The sequence below is a fragment of the Pseudorasbora parva genome, chromosome 5 (assembly GCF_024679245.1).
Source record: "Pseudorasbora parva isolate DD20220531a chromosome 5, ASM2467924v1, whole genome shotgun sequence".
In the NCBI taxonomy this organism is placed as follows: Eukaryota; Metazoa; Chordata; class Actinopteri; order Cypriniformes; family Gobionidae; genus Pseudorasbora; species Pseudorasbora parva.
In genome coordinates this window covers 24,656,802-24,676,170 of record NC_090176.1, presented here as the reverse complement: position 1 = coordinate 24,676,170, position 19,369 = coordinate 24,656,802, and the positions used below count along the sequence as shown (strand labels likewise).

The following is a 19,369-nucleotide window of genomic DNA, read 5'->3' as shown; positions in this document are numbered from 1 at the left end:
CTTTCATAAGAGTATCTAACCTGGAAATGAACATCAAATGCAAAATAAACAATATTAAGAAGAGGCCCGGTTAAATACACACAAGCATGTTTGTTTATCAGAGCCCTAAAATAAAGTCTTTATTAAACATTTTGTACAATAATATAACAACAAAATACGATAGATTTATAGAGCATATTTAGAATTAAAGAATCAACAAGGTGAGGTTAAGAAACAGTCTCGTGAAAGTATACATATCTGAAAGGAGCTGTAATCCCACGCTCCTTTGCTGACCCCTAAAGGCCAGTAGCGGCTTCTGTCTGTGCTCATTTTGTAACGAGTCCATTCATGTTGTGCATGTGTCATTTAAAAATGTACAAAACATCACTTTGTAAAACCTTTCACAGCTCTTGTACGCACAAACATTTGACATCCAGCATCATGATATTGCGTCACGTAAGTCAGTGTACTGCATTAAGTTTATGATTGCTTAAATAGAAAGAAAAAAATAACTTCAACACAACACTAATACAGTAAACACATGTACCCACAACATCTTTCTTATATAACTCAATATGGTCCCATGAAAACACATTGTGCTGTGTTGTAGAAGGTCTATAATAGAGGCTCCCTGTATTGCATCTTCAAACATGAATTATCAGATGTACAATTCGTCTGGAGCGTTTCCATCAGCAGGCTCTAAGCAGACCATCTGAATGGTATTGCACTATTATTGCACTACTCTCCGGTAGACAACACAGGAACTAACTATAACTGTGTAATGCACCCTATAATCTTTCTTGAACAAAATGAAATGCTTTGACAGGCATATTGTGCAGTATTACTGTTATACAAGGCAGATTTACAATGAAATTATTAGTGCAAAATTTTAAAAAGTTTACTTCTTTAATGAGAAAAGTCTCTTTGAGGTGGTTTCAATAGTACAAATATTTATAAGCAGGTATTTGTAATCTCTGTGCTCTGCTGTTCAGTATTCAATCTTAAATTCTACACGGAACTATGCTGGTCAAAATTATGTTTGAAAGATTCATAAAACTGACATCTTGACTTTTGTTTTTTTGGCACTGATGGTCAGTAAGACAATGTTTTTACCTTAAAATCAAGATTTAACAGGGTTTAAAAATTCAGTACCGAGTGCGAACTGACATTTAAACATTTCAACAACAATAAACCTACTGTTTGAACACAGAATCTGGATACGGTTCCTTCATACTACAAAAACCCAGTTACGTTAAATAAACATTAAAACAAATCTGTTTGAGCAAAAGTGTCTGTGCTGACAAGACAAATGTATAGTGAATGGACAGCATATTTTGAAGGCACGGCGATTTAGATGTGTTGCGGTAGTGATCATTTCAACAGCTAACAGCTGCTTGGTTTAAGAGCCAACATAAACCAATCTGCTCGAAAGAGATAGCAAATCATAAATCTCCTGTTGTCACAAAAATCTGCTATTTTTAAGTTGGTTTAAATAGTTAGTTTAAATAGTTTTAGTCTTCTTTTTTTTTGTACCAACAGCATTTTTTATGTGTTCAGTATTGGGACTCCATAGCCCAGTAAAGCATCAGCCCAATGGACGAAAATTGTTTATCGCCCCTTAGTCATTTCTCAATCTTCAAGGTTAGGTTAAGTACTGTTGCCCTGTTCCTGTTCAAACAGCACCAAGGCGAGCTGTGAGCGTGATCCAAGGCTGTCGAGGGTGCTCTGCACACACCTCTGGTAGATATCTTCACTAAGACGAGGATTGCATGGCTGGTAGCTGTATTTCTGATGCAGGGCCGGCTCAACTGCTCGGAAAACATGGAGGCCAGAATATTTGACGAACATGTCATATATATCGAGGTTCTCCAGGAGCTCCTCGTTCTCCTGGACATCCGAAGACATGCGCGTCCGGGTAGCCATGTAGTCCGAGTTGTAGAAACACGCTTCGGTGAAGGAACTGCGATCGAAGTGGCCGGCCTCTTTGACCAAATCCAATGTATTGGGAAGAGGCTGGTTATGATAAGCAATGTCGGGATTGTAATATTGGAAATGGATGGGAAAGAACACCTGCCAGTTGTTGATGGAATTCATTCGACAGCGATTGAGGAACTCAGAGTTGATGCTGGTTTTCACGGTGGCGATGAAGAACAACGTGTCAACCGGGTGCTTCTTGGAGATGATGTCCATAAATTTGATTTGAGAGGGACTTTCGCTTTTAACACTGATCCAGGGGATTTTGACCGCAGGGTAACGGTGCTCGCAAGCATTGATTTGCGCTTTGACGCTGGCGAAGATGTCATTCTGGTTGACTTGTTGGGCCTCAACTGGATCGTAGATAAAGAGAAACGTCAAGATGGCATTCTCACTGGTTTCGAATGCGTTTGTGGCGTACACTTCCAAAAACTGTTGGACATGCTCTCGATCTTGAAGAGTGACAGGTAAGATGATGTGGACTCTAGTTGCTTCTGTAACATAAGGCATGGGGATGATCTCAATACGACTGAGAGGCCTCACCAAGTGGACCCTCTTGGTGATGGAGCGACTGTGTCCTTTCTGGTTAACCACCTCTAGCTGTAGGTCCAGGGTGTATTCCATCCCTCTGGTAGGGTCAAAGCGCCTGTATCCATTAATAAGCTGCTGCTTCTTCAGGTGCAGAACCGGCTTGTACTTCTTGTTCAGCTCACCCATTGCCGTCTCAATGATGTCGGCTACGTCCATCTTATCGATTCCACGGAGCTCACACTTCGGAGAGCCATCAGTGCAAGAGTACACCTGATCTTCAGTGAAGTAATCCCACCGCAGAACCTCGAACCGTGTTTTGGGCTCAAACGGTGGGTTGATTCCAACTGGCCACATGGCACTACGGTTGCCCTCAAATGCCACCACGCTCACATTTTTTATTTCCGCCTGTTAAAAAAAATAGAGAACAGTGTGTGGGATATACACTATTAAGCATTTTAAGATATTTGCTGAGAAGGTTATTACCTTCTTTTGAAAATTCATAATGCTGCACTTAACCAGAGCACTTTGAAAATTACGAAAGGAAAGTGCTAGCAATTTTATAACACCCTTACAAAAAGCACATAATGAATCACAGTGGACAAAAGGTCAAGAGAAACCACCATTTCTTCTCAGTTTGGCATTGGTAGTAGTAAGCTCAGGTTTATCGTAAGTGTACCTGCAGTTTTTCGATCTCCTCGTAAGTCTTCTGCAGCTCAATCTCAGTGAAGTGTTTGTGAAGTCTGTACATCTGCTCAGGATCAGACACTGGGTGGACGGTCAGTGCATTATTAAAATGCACATTATCTTCCTTACTAGGGTCAGAATTTTTTCCCATTTCATAGTAATAATAATTTTGCCCCTGAAAAACAACAACAACACAAATACAAATAATGCATGGTTAGTGAGACGTTTTTAATTAGTGTGCAGTTCCTATTTTTGCATTTCGATTACCTTTGCAGTCATCTTACCCTCACTTAAATGTAATTCTTTAAAAACACAATCTAATAACACTGTTAAATGTAATCTTAAGCCAATTCATTTTCATATTGTAATAAGTTTACTTGTAGTTTATGTGATTTGAATTCATAAATATAAAATACAAATATTGTATATCTTTCATTTATCAGCCAGAACATGAAAATAATTGTTGGCTTATCTGTATCAGCCAGAATGTAATATATTGGTGTATTTCTTTGGAAATCAATGTTCAGAGGAGGTACTTGATTTCTTTTGAACACTTGCTCCAGGTCGCAACAAATAATGTTTAAGCAAAGTAAACGCTTCCAATTTTTGACCTGAAAGAACTCTGCTCTATGAATAGATGTAGTAGGCATTACAATGATGTGCTGAAAGGCAGGAGGTGCTTTGACGGTAAAGGCAGAGGTGGATTTATAACTGGATAAAATGCCAAAATGGAGACAGTACATCATGTTTAGTGTGTCTGATTCACTGACTCTTTCTCCCCAGTAGCTCCACACTGACTTTCAGACATCTAATACTCCTCTGATGGATTAATAGAGGTCTCAGTACCTGTTTCAAGAACAGATTAACCGGAGGACCCTAGACCCCTCCAAACAAAAGTGTGACATAGAGGTCGGTCTCTAAAGGTGAGATTCAATTTTAAGCTGTGATTCTGTCTGGGCCAAAGGTGCAATGGGAAAAAAGTAGACAAAAATAAAATGTGTTAACTTAAATTATGCTATTTGCGATTAACCAAAAAAGTTGCCATTATTGATATGACTCTGAAATGTGTATGACAAATTTTCTTCTAAACTTGCTGGTTTTAGAGTTCAATACACAATTTAGCAGGTGTTTATACAAGCTAAATGAAAGACCAGAGAAAGACCACTATAGCATTAAAGAGAGGGCAAAAATAAGGAGTTTTTTTAGAACTACGTTAACCACGAAAAAAAAAAAGAGAAATTGTGAGGTGTGTAAGGCCTGCATTTAAGGCATTTAGTCAATTTCTGTTGAAAAACTGTTTTATATGTGGCTGTAGAATGTATAGTTCAGACAGGCAAGGAAATAAATATACTAGACAATTGTCTATACAAAATTATTTTCATTTTATTTATTTTTTGTTTGGGGGGGTTTAAGTAAAATGGACCTAGATATTGCAATAAAGAACACACACACACACACACACACACACACACACACACACACACACACACACACACACACACACACACACACACACACACACACACACACACACACACACACACACACACACACACACACACACACACACACACACACGTTGGTCTATGTGGTTTACAGGGACTCTCCATAGGCATAATGGTTTTTATACTGTACAAACCGTATTTTCTATCCCCTTACACTGCCCCTGCCCCTAAACCTACCCATCACAGGAAACATTCTGCATTTTTACTTTCTCAAAAAAACATAATTTAGTATGTTTTTAAGGCCATTTGAATTATGAGGACATTTGATATGTCCTCATAAACCACATTTATAGTGTAATACCAGTGTAATACCCATGTAGTTATACAAATTTGTGTCCTCATAAACCACATAAACAGGCTCACACACACACACACACACACACACACACACACACACACACACACACACACACACACACACACACACACACACACACACACACACACACACACATTAATGACACTTTAAAATACTTTTAGTTATGAATATATGAATAATATGCGATATGAAATCGAAATCGCAATACGCAGGTCCACGAACCTATATCGCGATGTGAGAAGGCAGAATCGCGACACACCCCTTCCAACTCCCAGAATTATCCGTCCTGTCCAGGTCCAACTTTTAAGTCAGCAGTATGGCAACATTTCAGCTACCCGGTGGAGAACAAGGATTGCAATCGTGTAGTTGACAAGACCCACACAATTTGCCGTAAGTGTTTCAAGAAGCTTCCCCAACCGGCTGGCAACGTGGTGTGAGGGTGGCGTTTCTGTTGCGTGTCATCCGCGGGGCGGCTGCGTGGCGTTTTCTCTTTTTTTGCACACCAGAAGCGTGTCTGACGCGGCACTTCTGTTGGTATTGATGTACAGGAGGCCCTATACTTCATGTTAAATATATATTGCCTATTGGTACCGCAAAGAAAATGTCGGCAGTAGCCTATTGACCATACAGATATATGGTATTGACGGCAAAATAGGCTACAGAATACTGTACAGAATAAAACTGTTTTGTCCCCCCCATATCGAGGTTTGTATCGTACCGTTGGTCAAATATCGTGATACGAACCGAATCGTGGGTTTGGTGTATCGTTACAGCCCTACACCATTCTAAACGAAAATCACAGCCACATAAACAACCTAACAAGTAAATGCATGTGAATAAGATAATTTCAACATTTATAAGAGAGTCTTTATGGATCAAAATCAAAATTTATTTAGAATGTCTGGTTAAGTGGAAATAGCAAAGCTAAATCTAGTGTTTAATTAAGGATATCTATAAATTTCTACTAGAAACGTGATGGATTATGATTTATTTTTTTATTGCTGTGTAATTGAGGAGTAACACCTTGGCAAAAGATGAGCTACTAAGACTGTAATGCTTTGGAATTTGTGTGTACCAATCTGCCTTGGTAAATCCTATACATAATCGGGACAAAATTCCACAAAGATGACAATATCTGAAATCCTTGTCCTTATGGGGACATTTTTTGTTGTCGTCTAAAATAGGGATGCACTCTCTTTGAGAGTATTGCTGAATTCCCAGACAGGCTCTGGGCAAACAGGGATCTGTAGGTGAAGAACCAGTCGCCAGTGACTTGCATCACGCTAACCCAGAGAGAAAGACAGGATAACTGAAAGTGGTGAGGTGAGACCCAACCTCTGTCTACGGAAGTCATAAGAGACGGACTGCAAAATCTGGTAAGAAAAAGGTAAAAAAAAAAAAAAAAGTCCTGATGCCATATTACCATTTGTGGGAGAGAAAAAAAACATTACAAGCGAGTATACTATTTTGTACTTTTTCTATTCTTGAAGATGGTGGGAAGATCTAAAACGTGTCTTGAATTTAATTCCAGCAGTTACTGGCAGTGAGTGTTAAAGACCTGAATAGAGGTGAAACTTCAGATGTTGCGCTGACTGACAGACTAAAGCAGCAGACTGGAGACCTTCCTTTAATTGCTGAGAAAAGCAGCCCATTTCAAAGGAGACATCGGAATCTTGTCTTTGGTTGTTGCATACATATGCTGGTGAGTTGAAAGGCAGTGAGATTTAGTTTCATCAAGAATAAGGCCCCGCTGGGTCCCCTCGCAGAAAGACTGAAACACACTACTAGTATAAAGCTGTCTGTCATCAAACACCGCAGGTTTACCACAGGGAGTCTGACTCTCTTCAATCAAGGCCACAGAGATGGAAATTACAGACACCGATAGCTCATTCAAATAATGTGGAGCTGAAAATATACCAAGTGTGTTTTCTTTACACAAAAGCATTTCCAATAACACCAAGGTCTAGTATCTCCACAGACATTTATCTAACAATCATAATTATGTTATTATGCGTGTAACTAAAACAATGATAAAATTCATTATAGAATTAGATTCCTCTGAGGCTTCTTAAACGTGGGTTAAGTGCTTTCTGGTAACCAATGTTGACATTTCAAATCACCAAAACAAACACTCCCCTACACCTAGAGGATCTCGCCCCTATTTTTATAGCACAGCAACACAAATACGTACGCAACCGAGGCAACAACTATGGCGGAATCTGCTGTGCCAGCCAGCCGAGGATATGATGTCATCAATAAGTTAAAGCAATGCGTGTTACCAGGGACGTGCACAGGATTTTTGAGGGGCAGTTGCTCTGACCTATAAAAAGGGCATCACCCCCCCCAACCCATCATCTGTCCAATTACATATTATTGTTATTGCCATTATCATTATTATTTTAATGCCCCCTTGTGATATTTATGTTCTGCTTACTAAAAATATTATAGGTGGGGCTATTTTTTTGCGTGGTGGTGGGGGGGGGGTTACTAGTTGGTTTGTAAACTGTCTATAAACAATATCTGGATGGTTATTATAAAGTTGCAACAGATGACTATAATACCTTGTTAAATAGTTAATAAACAGTAACAGTAAAACATGTGGGTTGTCCTGATACTGTACTTCAAAATGCAACAGTGTAAAAATTAACACACAGAATAAAGTAACTGTTCAAGATCCATTGGTAACTTATAAAAATAATATCATATTTGCATAAACTGTTACTACCATATATACCGACACTAGCACATTAAGATAAGCTATGAAAAAAATCATGTTCCTCTGCCTCTTTCTGGTTAAATAATGTTCATAATAATAGTTAATATAGCATGCTACATTAACTATTCCAGGTTATTTATGCAAACCATAAAAATAGTTAGTATAGCATGCTATGCCACTTTCATCAAAAAATTGCTATAGCTTTGTAATAGGTTATGTCATTAAATACAATAAAGTTTTTCTGGAACAGATCTGCGTCTTTCTAATCCCGTTAAAAAAAAACAGATTACAGTATGTAACCATATTCCGTCCGTTCGAAAAAAAAGTTGCACTAACTGTTTGTTACAAGCAGCATTTGCCGTCAGGCAGGTAACGTTAGCTAACATAAACCTACTTTTGCTAGCCTACCTGCTGCAAAATTACACAATTCTTGTACAAATAGAGCTATTTTATATAATGTAATTTATCACTTACCACTATCTTGTTTTGTCTCTTTTTTCTTTTCTGGCTTCCTAAAGCATAATTCTGCTTCATGATTGCCGAGGAGGTTTTGTATTTTGCCGGCAGCAGAGATCGCGTGGTTGGATGGCTATTGTCAGCGACGACTGAGAGGGCCCCCTTGAGGGGGATTCTGATAACAGTGTCATTGCACTTTACTGCATTGACTATCAAAGGGGCGCTCAAGCAGTTTGTCGTTGCTGTCATTGTCTTGAGGCCCCAGGCCAGCTCGAGGCCCCAAGCAATTGCTTGACTTTCACTTTCGGACGGGTACCCGAATATGGAAGTGAATGAGGCTTTGCGATTGTTTCTTTTTTTTTTTTTTTTTGTATCTAGGCCTACGTGAAATTCTGCATCCATTGTACAATTTTTTTATTTATTTTTTTCCACCTTGGAAGGACAACGTGAGTCGAGAAGGGCATATGGGCAGTTGCCCGGGCAACCTGAGCAACCGCCTTTGCATGTCCCTGCATGTTACTATGGTAATATCCAGGTCGGATGTTCAATAAAAAGTCATCCCTTCCAAGTTCCAAAAACAAACTTGAACACAAACAAAAAACAAAAACGGTTCTCATGAACAACTCTATAGCATGAGCACAAAGTTACAAACATACCGTAATTCCTCAAATAAAGACCGGGGCCTTTATTTACCTGGACTGCTGATGGGAAACGGCTTTTATTTGAAGCAGGCTTTTATTAGGGGCAGGCCTGTATTTCTAATTCCATCTGTTTGAAATATAATTGCTTTATGTAATCTGTTTTCAATTTAAAGTGATCATTCCAGTGGACAAATATCATTGATTTGTTTAAGAAACATTTGCAAAAATATCACCATACAACAAAATAATACGCATTTTTTTCGAATCTAGATCTTCGAATCTAGCCGAGCATGATGTCTCATCACACCGGCCCCCAGTTTTACTGAATGAGCCTACAAAAGCAGAAATAAGCCATTTTAAATAAAGATCCAGGTTTAAGCAAATAAATAAATAAATCACGACATTAAAGTTTAGTGAAATTAGGAAATATTTAAAAGATCGTTAATTTAGTGCATATTTTGTTCTCATATCACAAGTAATAATATCAAGCGGAGGTTTACTGAGTTTTACACGATTCTTTTGTGGTGTGGTTTTTGGTGAAATGTACTAAAATAAATATCATCACCTGAGCACGTTAGCCCACTTCTTCCCCGACGCGTTGGTTTATAGAACAATTACTCCAAATCGCCCTCTGTCGTTTCAAAGAATAGCACAACGGCGAGCGCATCAAGTATAAACGCCTCGTCCGTTTGGGGAGGAGTGCGCGCAGTCAGCGGAGGCTCGCGCAGCGGAGACAGGCGAGATGGGGCTGCGTGGAGCTGAGCTTCGAGGCTTGGGTGCGACACCCTTAAGACATAAAAGAGACGAGAGGCTAATATTAGGTGCCCTGACTACCTACGGAGCAGATTGAGGCGCACGCATTGTGAAGATCGATATCTGTAGCCTGCCTGACATGGCATTTTCACAGACGTCGCATCTCTCATAGAGTACAGTAGCCTATTTAAAATGGCAAATGCATCTGTTATATTCTCAATTTAATTTACAAAGCAATCCCTGTAAAGTGTTTAGGTTAAATAAAAGAGACCAGGATTAGTGTGCGTCGCACTGGCATGACTCGCATCAGGGCGCGTGGCATCAGGATGGTTTCGCATTAAATTAACGGCATTTAGGAGATTATCCACTCATTTCCCCCCGGCCTTTATTTGAGACCGACCTTTATTTGTTTGCGCTGACCACGCCCCTGGCCACTATCAGAGGCCAGGCATTTAATTTACTATAGGCTTTTATTTGAGGAAATACGGTATTACAATTATGACAAGATTAGAGGGTTATATCGATCACTAAAAGAGGAACCAAAGGAAAAAAACATATATTAAGAGTTTATTATATTATTTTTTTTCACACACACTGACGCTTCAAACAGACAGTGGTTTATAGGATTTGGAAATGAATGGTTCATCATCACTGTAGTGAACGATGCTACCATTGACACAAGCGAACAAGACACAAGAGCATGTTCAAGCAAAAGCTAGCATATATTATTTTTGTGAAACAAAACAAAACCAATGTTACTCGCCTATCGAGAAGAAATACCTTGGCGTCCGATTGTATGCTTTCCCACTCCTTGAGTTCTCTCCAGTGCTGGAAAGCTGATACTTCTCGCCTGATCGTAAGCCTTCTTTTGTTCCATAGACTTTTTTTTACGTTTTTTTATCTGCCATCTCTCTCTTTCTGTCATTGATTGGCTAATGTCCGTCCTGTCTCGTGCCTGTAGAACAAGCGGCAACCTCCCACAATCTCTCTTGAGCCAATACGGAAGTAATGTAAACTGCAATTCCTCAACTGGCCACTAGGGACAGGCTCCAGAAGGGAGTAAAATCTCATTGAGCCCCATGTTAAAATTCTAAACTTTACAGCAGAAAAAATGTTAACATTCTGGTACAAATTGTGGTTTTTGCCTATACGGCTAAATTTGACCTTCATTACAACTGTGAGGGGGGTGAATTCTTTTATAACTCATTCGTTTACTTTATATAAAGCCTTAAAGTTCTGCATTATTAAGGGCGTGGTTACAGGTGGATAGCCATTTATCCCATCTAGTCATTGCATCCTGCCTTTTTGCCCATTTTCTGTTATCCTGGAGTGACACGCAATGACTTGCTCAGAAGATGGCAACGCCCAGCTCGTCACTATTTTAAGACTCAGAACAGCTTATCGGAATCCTATGGGTGACATCTACGTCCATATTTTTTTACCGTCTATGCTTTAGAATAATGACGTACACTAAGCGCTCTCTTCTCACCATCATTAGTATACACGCCCCTTACTGCTGATTGGCTACAAGTTCGTTTTGGTAGTCGACCCGAAACACTTTTATAAAGCATTTTTGGAATAACCTACTTTTAACTTGTAAAAATGCCCTAAACGCTACTTAATTTTATGATTGTGCTCCAAGAAATATTAAGCGTGTTTAAATGCACTTAAAAGGTTTGATTTAAGCTACACAAAAAAAAGTGATGTAAATGCTTTAGTCGGAATTAAATTGTATCAGACAGTTTGTGTAAGTCTGACTAATAAAGCTGGACAATGCCGTTGTAGTTCCAGCTTCCAGCATATAAACACGTTAATCAGCCTACATTTGGCCACGGTATTGTGCATTGTGCATTTAATCCTTTAAATATATTTGATAACGCATCATGTGGTGTATTTTTGGACATAAAGGGGAAGACTGTAGCTTGACTGCTATTGATTTTAAAGTTGATACAAGAGAGGAAAGGATGGAAAGAAGAGGGGCAGGATCAGAAATGATGAAAGATAGACTTGAACTTGCATCGCCCACATCAGCTAAACACGTTAGAGCTTGTTAACTGTCAGATGTCGACTCTACAACACAGCCATGTGCTGCTTACATGTAATTTTACACATTGTCATGGTTAGAGAAATAGTTCACCTAAAAAAGAAACACCCATGCCATTTCAAAGCTGGGAAGAGCCAGGATGGCTTGAAGGCCTTTTTGACTAAACTATTCCTTTAAAGGGGGGGGTGAAACACTCAGTTTCAGTCAATCTCATGTCAATCTTGAGTACCTATAGAGTAGTATTGCATCCTTCTTATCTCCGAAAAGTCTTTAGTTTTATCATATTTATAAAAGAAATATAGGCTGCACCGAGTCTTTCCGGAAAAAAACGAGCGGCTGGAGGCGCATCGTGTGGGCGGAGCTAAAGAATGACAAATGCGCGCAAAGCAGTGACGTCCTCAAGCGTGGAGAAACCCATCTATCTCAGCTAATACAGATAATGATCCACAATCAAATCTGAGGCAGAAATAAATTGAACAGGAGAAACGGCAACTTCAGGACGTCCGTCTCTGTGGTATGTACTGTATTTAGTGGCCTCTCAACATTTCTGTGTCTTTACTCGCAGTTTATGAGGACATGATTCGGTTTATGGACTATTGTATGCGACTAGACCTTAGAAGTAGCAAGCAAAACGGTTTTGCACGTCAAACTAGTGTAACGTTATGCATAGAACAACAATGGAGTAACCGTTAGCGCATTTGAATGACGAAGCACGCGATCGTGTCGTTTACTGATGTTTACTCATGCGACAGTAGCCAATAGCAGAGACATTTGAAGCAGTTTTATTCACCGGCTGCTTCCAAAGCAGGACTGAACCTTTATCGCTGGGACCACTCTGTCAAAAACACACTTCTTTGGTATGATTTGGTGAAGTCCTGTGACAGCAGTGGCGTGTAAATCCACTTTGAGACGCGACTGAAACGATGTTGTGAAGCTTCCCGTCATTTCTGCGTTCAAATCGGTTCAAATGCAGCGCTGCCTTCCCGGAATGCTGTGCTGAAGTGTTGAAGTCGCTCGACGTCAACCATAGGAATAAAGTGGAGCGCGGCGCGCACGACTGGATCTGCAGCTGAGAGAGTGTTTACGGCGTGCATTTCCTCTCTCTCGCTCTAGTCACGCACGCGCGCACTCTACCGGGAGAAGAGCCCGTACGGCCCATACAAGGACCTTCCGATCTATTAACGTGAAGTAGACCCATACTCGAAAAAAACTCTCCGAAACTTGTGAGAAACCGGAAGGAGAATTTTTAACACAGAAATACTCCATCAAACGTCCAGCATTATTTTTTGAATCTTTGTCTATGTTTAGGATGGGAATCCAAGTCTTTAACAGTGTTAAAAGCTCAGTATGCATGAAACAGCATTTCACCCCCCCTTTAAGTCACAGCCACAGGTCTGAAACTACTCCACCGTTCAAAATTTTGAGGTCATTAAGATTTTAGTTTTTGAAATAAATATTTTTCATTCAGAAAGGACACATTAAATAGATAAAAAAGAGATGAATAACAATTATAATGATATAAAAGATTTATATTATTTCAAATAAATGCAGTTCTTCTAAACTTTAACGATTTTTCACAAATATATTAAGCAGCACAATGGTTTAAACACTGGTAATAATAAGAAGTGTTTCTTGAGCAGCATATCACCATATTAGGGTGATTTGTAAAGGATCATGTGCCACTGGAGACTGAAAGACTGAAAATTTTGCTTTGGTCTCACAGGAATACATTTTGAAGACCCCGTGGTAAAACATTTGTTTTTAAATGTTGATGTCTTTGGTGCTTTTTTAAAGTGCTATAAGACAAACCCGTGTGGAAATTCATCCCCATCAACACAGTGTATTTTCTCTTTAAAATTGCAGTTTACCAAAGAAGACTAGACTCAGCCTCAGGCGTGACAAACGCCCACAGAAGAATGCTCTGATGCATAGGGCACACAAAATGGCAAACACTTCAGGAGTTTTGTAAGTAGTCATCTGAGTGCTGGGATTCTACACGATTTCCTGGAGATGTGTGTGTCACGTTCTTTAACCTGGGTCACATTCGTTTATCCGGAAACAAAGCCATCGTGACGCCAAAGCCCTTCAAGGCCATTGTGTTTACAACTGTGACAATAGCGCTTATTAGGATTGACTAAATGCTAGATGTGAAATTTGCGGAAATCCACTGATGCTGTACACTTGCACAACATTTTTGAATGAATAATTTATTAGATGCACGCCGGTCTTTAATTGTAGGAACATCGACCCTAAACATGACGCAGAACAAAATGATCTGTGAATGCTTTAGATGTCGGTCAGACATTGTCTTAGACAGTCCAACAAAAGCTGCGATGGAATCCAGATCTTCTGCTGTCAGTCTGGCTATGCAAGACTAACCAAACAATAAACTTTTATCCCAGTACTACTGTGTTCATTTGAATGATTGTCAGACAGCAATACTGTGTGGTTGGAAAGACTGATTGTGAAGCAGTTTCATACCCACACTTGACAACTGCTCTGCCTGGGTCAGCGCAGATCTGAATGTCTGCCGTGATCGTACTTGTCAAGGGTTTAATAGAAAAAAATGTAATAGCTGAATCCTGGTCATGTAGGAATAAGATCACATGGGTGTTTGAATAGAGATCAAAATTTCTTAATAATTAATTGTGAAACTATTTGCATATCTGTAAACTTCCACTGAAACCAGGATTTATCTCACCTCAAATTCTTCCACGCAGTTCGTATCAGCATAGTCAATGATGCATCGCCCAAGCCACTCGTCATGTCTGGCGCTAAGGATGTCGTTCCTGCAGTTCTCCAGGAAGGGCTGGAGTTTTAACAGAAGACTACGGGACAGCAGGTATCCGAACCCTCCATAGCAATAGCGCCCCTGCATCTCACCACCGATGAACTCTTCTGGGCTGCCCATGTACAGCACCCGGTCCATACTCAAGTGCTCCACCAGAGCCTTGATACGATCTGCCTGCGTGTACGTGTCGTCCTGGGCGAGGTAGAACCAGTCGTACTCTGTAATGTAATGTTCTAGAATGTACTTGATGGTCTGGAACATGTTCCAGATTAGGCGTTCATCGCCGTGGGTGACCACGATCATGCCGTGGGGTATCTTGTGGCTTCGTGTGCCAGTGAAGAACACAACATTGTCCAGATGATGGCTGATGGTGCGGTTGACGGCCACGCCCAGAGTGTTAATGGTGTTTTTGGAGGTGAGTATTCCCACAAAAAGACGCTCTCGAATTCCCAGCTCTGTGCTGATGTATTTCGCTCTGTAGAAACAGACAAATCATTACAATTTATAACTCATAATTGTTTAACAAAGTACTGTAACTTTATCATTGCAATGATTAACCAAGCCAAACATGGAAGGCCGTTTCCACATTGCAGTAAAAAAAAAAAAAAAAAAAAAAAAAAGGTCATTTCAGAGATAAGGTTTCAAATTTGGCCACATTGTGAGATTTAAACTTTCAGTTGCATGTTATAAGATATTAAATATTTAAAAAAGAAAGTAAAACTAATAAAAGCATGTACACTTGAATGCACACAGTGAAATCAAATAGGCTGCCTTAGCTAATAATTGGGGGAAAAAAAAGTTTAATTACTAAAATTGCTAAAACTAAACTGAAATAAAAACTAAAGCTATGTAGAGATATTCTTAAAAAGGAACTAACAAAATGGCATTAAAAAATTGCTACATTTAAACAAACGGAAATGATACATTCAAAAGTAATAAACACTATAATACAACAATAACACAAAACAAAGTTGCAATTACAATAGTCAAATCTGTAAGATATAAAGGCACAATTGTGAGATACTGCATGCATTTGCAATTATTTACAAAAAAAAATTATATATATATATATATACACATATACACATACATATATACACACACACCACACACACACACAGGTCCTTCTCAAAAAATTAGCATATTGTGATAAAGTTCATTCTTTTCCATAATGTAAATGTAAGCAGTGGACTGAGTCTGGAGTAGAAAGATCCAGAGCCACCGTGCACAGGCGTGTGCAGGAAATGGGCTACAGGTGCCGCATTCCCCAGGTCAAGCCACTTTGGGCTACAGAGAAGCAGCACTGGACTGTTGCTCAGTGGTCCAAAGTACTTTTTTCGGATGAAAGCAAATTTTACATGTCATTCGGAAATCAAGGTGCCAGTCTGGTGGAAGATTGGGGAGAAGGAAATGCCAAAATGCCTGAAGTCCAGTCAGTGATGGTCTGGGGTGCAATGTCAGCTGCTGGTGTTGGTCCACTGTGTTTTATCAAGGGCAGGGTCAATGCAGCTAGCTATCAGGAGATTTTGGAGCACTTCATGCTTCCATCTGCTGAAAAGCTCGGGTCGGCAGTCTTACCCATGATTGCGGTTTTGAGTAATGAACCAGGCTGGGAGTTTTTAAAAGCCTCAGGAATCTTTTGCAGGTGTTTAGAGTTAATTAGTTGATTCAGATGATTAGGTTAATAGCTCCTTTAGAGAACCTTTTCATGATATGCTAATTTTTTGAGATAGGAATTTTGGGTTTTCATGAGCTGTATGCCAAAATCATCAGTATTAAAACAATAAAAGACCTGAAATATTTCAGTTGGTGTGCAATGAATCTAAAATATAGGAAAGTTTATTTTTTATCATTAACTTATGGAAAATAATGACCTTTATCACAATATGCAAATTTTTTGAGAAGGACCTGTACAGCAACAATGAGAAATAGCAACTATTATAAGTAATGTAAGTAAAATAAAATGTTTGATCCAGAGTAGTTCAGCAGAGTTGAAACAAGTTGCATGGTGGTTCCAGATTGGTGTCTTCGAAAATCTGGTGAGAATTATAATAATAAATGCATAACCACAGATAGTCATTGTGTGAAACGCCTTTTAGCTGCTGCTGCTATTGGTGAGTTCTACTTCACTCTAATCTAATGCGTCAGAGTACAAGTAAAATATTGCAGAATGGCTTACATCTCATAAATGCATGGGGATTTATGCATGCTGTTGCCCTTGTTTGTTTAGTTGCTTATATTTCTCTACTCTTTTGTAAGTTGCTTTGGATAAAAGCATCTGCTAAATGACTAAATGGAAACGGAAAATAAATGTAAAGCTGTTAGAGGATCCTGATCAGAATTTTTTTTTTTTTTTAACAAGACAATGCTACTGCCCAAACTGCAAAGATAACCTTCTCATGAATAGTTTGAAGCCATTAGCATTGAATGGAACAGCACTGAGTCTTCTTCCTTTAAAAAGCTGTCTAAAAGTTGGGAAAGACTATTTAGTGCTAAAGCACTTTATCTACAATGTTACTGCAAATCCTGTTAACTTCCAGTGATTTGTGATTACATTTTTTGAAGTATGTTACATTTTTTGCTTGGCCCAATCCCATGGGGTATGTGGATGTGTGTGTGTGTGTGTGTGTGTGTGTGTGTGTGTGTGTGTGTGTGTGTGTGTGTGTGTGTGTGTGTGTGTGTGTGTGTGTGTGTGTACACAAATGTTTCAAATTAGCACGGCATCCAACTATCAGGATGCAGCTTTTTAAACCAGTGGTGGTTGAAACTGGAAGGAGTTAGTATAAGGTCAACATGAACTGATAACCAAAGGCAACTGACCCTTTCATGTTATAGGATTAGTTAACAGTACTGTCTGTGGCCTTCCTAATTTACCTCAGAGTATTGCAAGTATTGAATGAAATGGAGAAATTAGCACCACAGGAGCCACCCTTAAGGATTATAGTTCCCAATGGGACGTATGAAAAGTAGATTGTTACTGTTACAGTATAAGCCTGCCACAGCCTGTTTCATCTCATTCCCATGAAAAAAATAAAAAATAAATGAAATACCTCTGTGTTTGAAATGCCACTGAGTTAATGGTAATCGTGTTGCAAAATTGTTAAAATAGCAAAAGGAAATATTTAACTTATCTGTAATTGTCAAAGCCTAACCCACCAGCATTGAAGTGTAGATTTTGTCATGTAACTAAAATTTGAAACTAAATTGATCAAAGTTAGTTAGTTTCACAGTTTTTAATCGTTTTTCAGTTATAAGGAGTAGTATTCAGTGTTTTGTCTTCATTATGGGAAGAAAATAACTAGGTTTATGCTTGTAAAAAAATAAAAGCACTACTAATTTACAACAAGAACAACCAATATTAAGATTGAGCTTAATACAGGATGTGTTTTGTCTGTATGTGTCTGTAAGTGTGTGCGTGTGTGTGTGTGTGTGTGTGTGTGTGTGTGTGTGTGTGTGTGTGTGTGTGTGTGTGTGTGTGTGTGTGTGTGTGTGTGTGTGTGTGTCTTCTATGTTTTTTAGTTTGTCATTAGGGAAATATTCTCTCATAGACAGAGACGTACATAACTTATTTTTCACAGCTAAATAATTACTGTACTTCAACCCTACTCCATGCCCTAGGTGGGCTATTTCTGACATATTTGTTCTGTCCCCAAAAGAATTTGATTGTCTTTGAGGACATTAAGAGAACTTTGTGTCTCTACTAGTATTAATGTAACGGTAAATGTTTTAAAATAAACAATGTAATTTAGGCATACATCAGGAATGCCTGTTCAAAAATACACATCGATATTCCTTGTGTTTTAACCAGGGATTGTATTTTTGTCATGAACCACAAGATGACGCCGGCTAAATGGTATGTCTACCTGAAAAGTTTCTTGGGCTGAGTCTGTTTCACTGGTTTATATGGGATTATTCTCGGCTGGAAATCCTCCTCCTCCTCCTCCTCACCATCATCATTCCCAGGGGAAATAGAGTTGGGTCTCCGGGCTCCTTTCAGACTCCCATCCTGGGGTAAAATGATTTCTTCATCTCCTATGGCATTTACATCACAGCTCTCCTCGACCCAGCTCACACTTAGCAAACTCAGAGTAAATCCCAGAGAGATCCCGATAATAACCGGGCCGATCGGCCTTAACAGACTGATCAACATAGAAAACCTCATTGTACTCCGACTTCTGGTGCAGTGCACACCTCCTTTAAGCGCGACCTTCTCAACAGAGTAGGGCTGCTAGGGCACATTAAGAAAGCCGTTCGAATACTAGCGGAAACGCATTGGACGTATTCCTTTCCTGTAACTGTATCACCTTCCTCCAAATTGTTGAGACATTCGTACGTGTCAGTTGCTCCGTCACTCCTCCCTGAGGACCTCGAAAACCCCGCCCACAAGATCACACGTCATTGCAAAGAGCCTGGGCATCCCCCTAATGGGCGGGGCTCACATGTTCTGTGGGCGGGGCGTTTACCTTTGAAGCCCAATAAAACATAGATCATGATGTCTATGCAATAAAACGCAGAGCTAACTGTCTCTTTGACGTTTACTGTTTGGAGGCTAAGCGGTCCATTTAAAATACCAATGCAATTTCAAAATGGTAACCTGAATAGAATCAGGTCATCATAACATTTAAAGTGTTCTGTCACCAGCTCGGACTTGATAATGCCTACTTCTTGTACTACTCCTTAAAGACGATTAAATATATTTTATTTTTCCACTAGAGGGCGACGTGGACTCATTTTTAATGACGGCTGACTCAAATAATTGCCCTGTTTAATAGCATAGCCTAATAATAACAATAAATGCTTCAGATGACTTATTTTGGCCCTGGGGCACTCATCTAACATCATGATTTTCATGGTGATATTTAAAAGCAATTAGCCTATTATTTACTTTTTTTTCAAGCAATGACAAATAGCCTACAGGCCTAGTTGCAATGGAACAAGTTATAACGTTTATAATTTTCATAAATAGCCTACCTTGA

At 39.4% G+C, this 19,369-nt stretch overlaps 1 protein-coding gene across 1 annotated transcript; it reads right to left on the bottom strand.

The window, feature by feature from the left end:
• Positions 1–95: 95 nt before the first annotated feature.
• Positions 96–18,739, bottom strand: chpfa (chondroitin polymerizing factor a). The gene is made up of 4 exons (XM_067443581.1): positions 18,257–18,739; positions 14,304–14,868; positions 3,161–3,343; positions 96–2,889 (listed from the first exon to the last, which is right to left on the bottom strand). Exons 1-4 carry the CDS (start codon positions 18,553–18,555, stop codon positions 1,627–1,629), a joined length of 2,310 nt encoding a protein of 769 aa, XP_067299682.1. The 5' UTR covers positions 18,556–18,739; the 3' UTR covers positions 96–1,626.
• Positions 18,740–19,369: the final 630 nt, after the last annotated feature.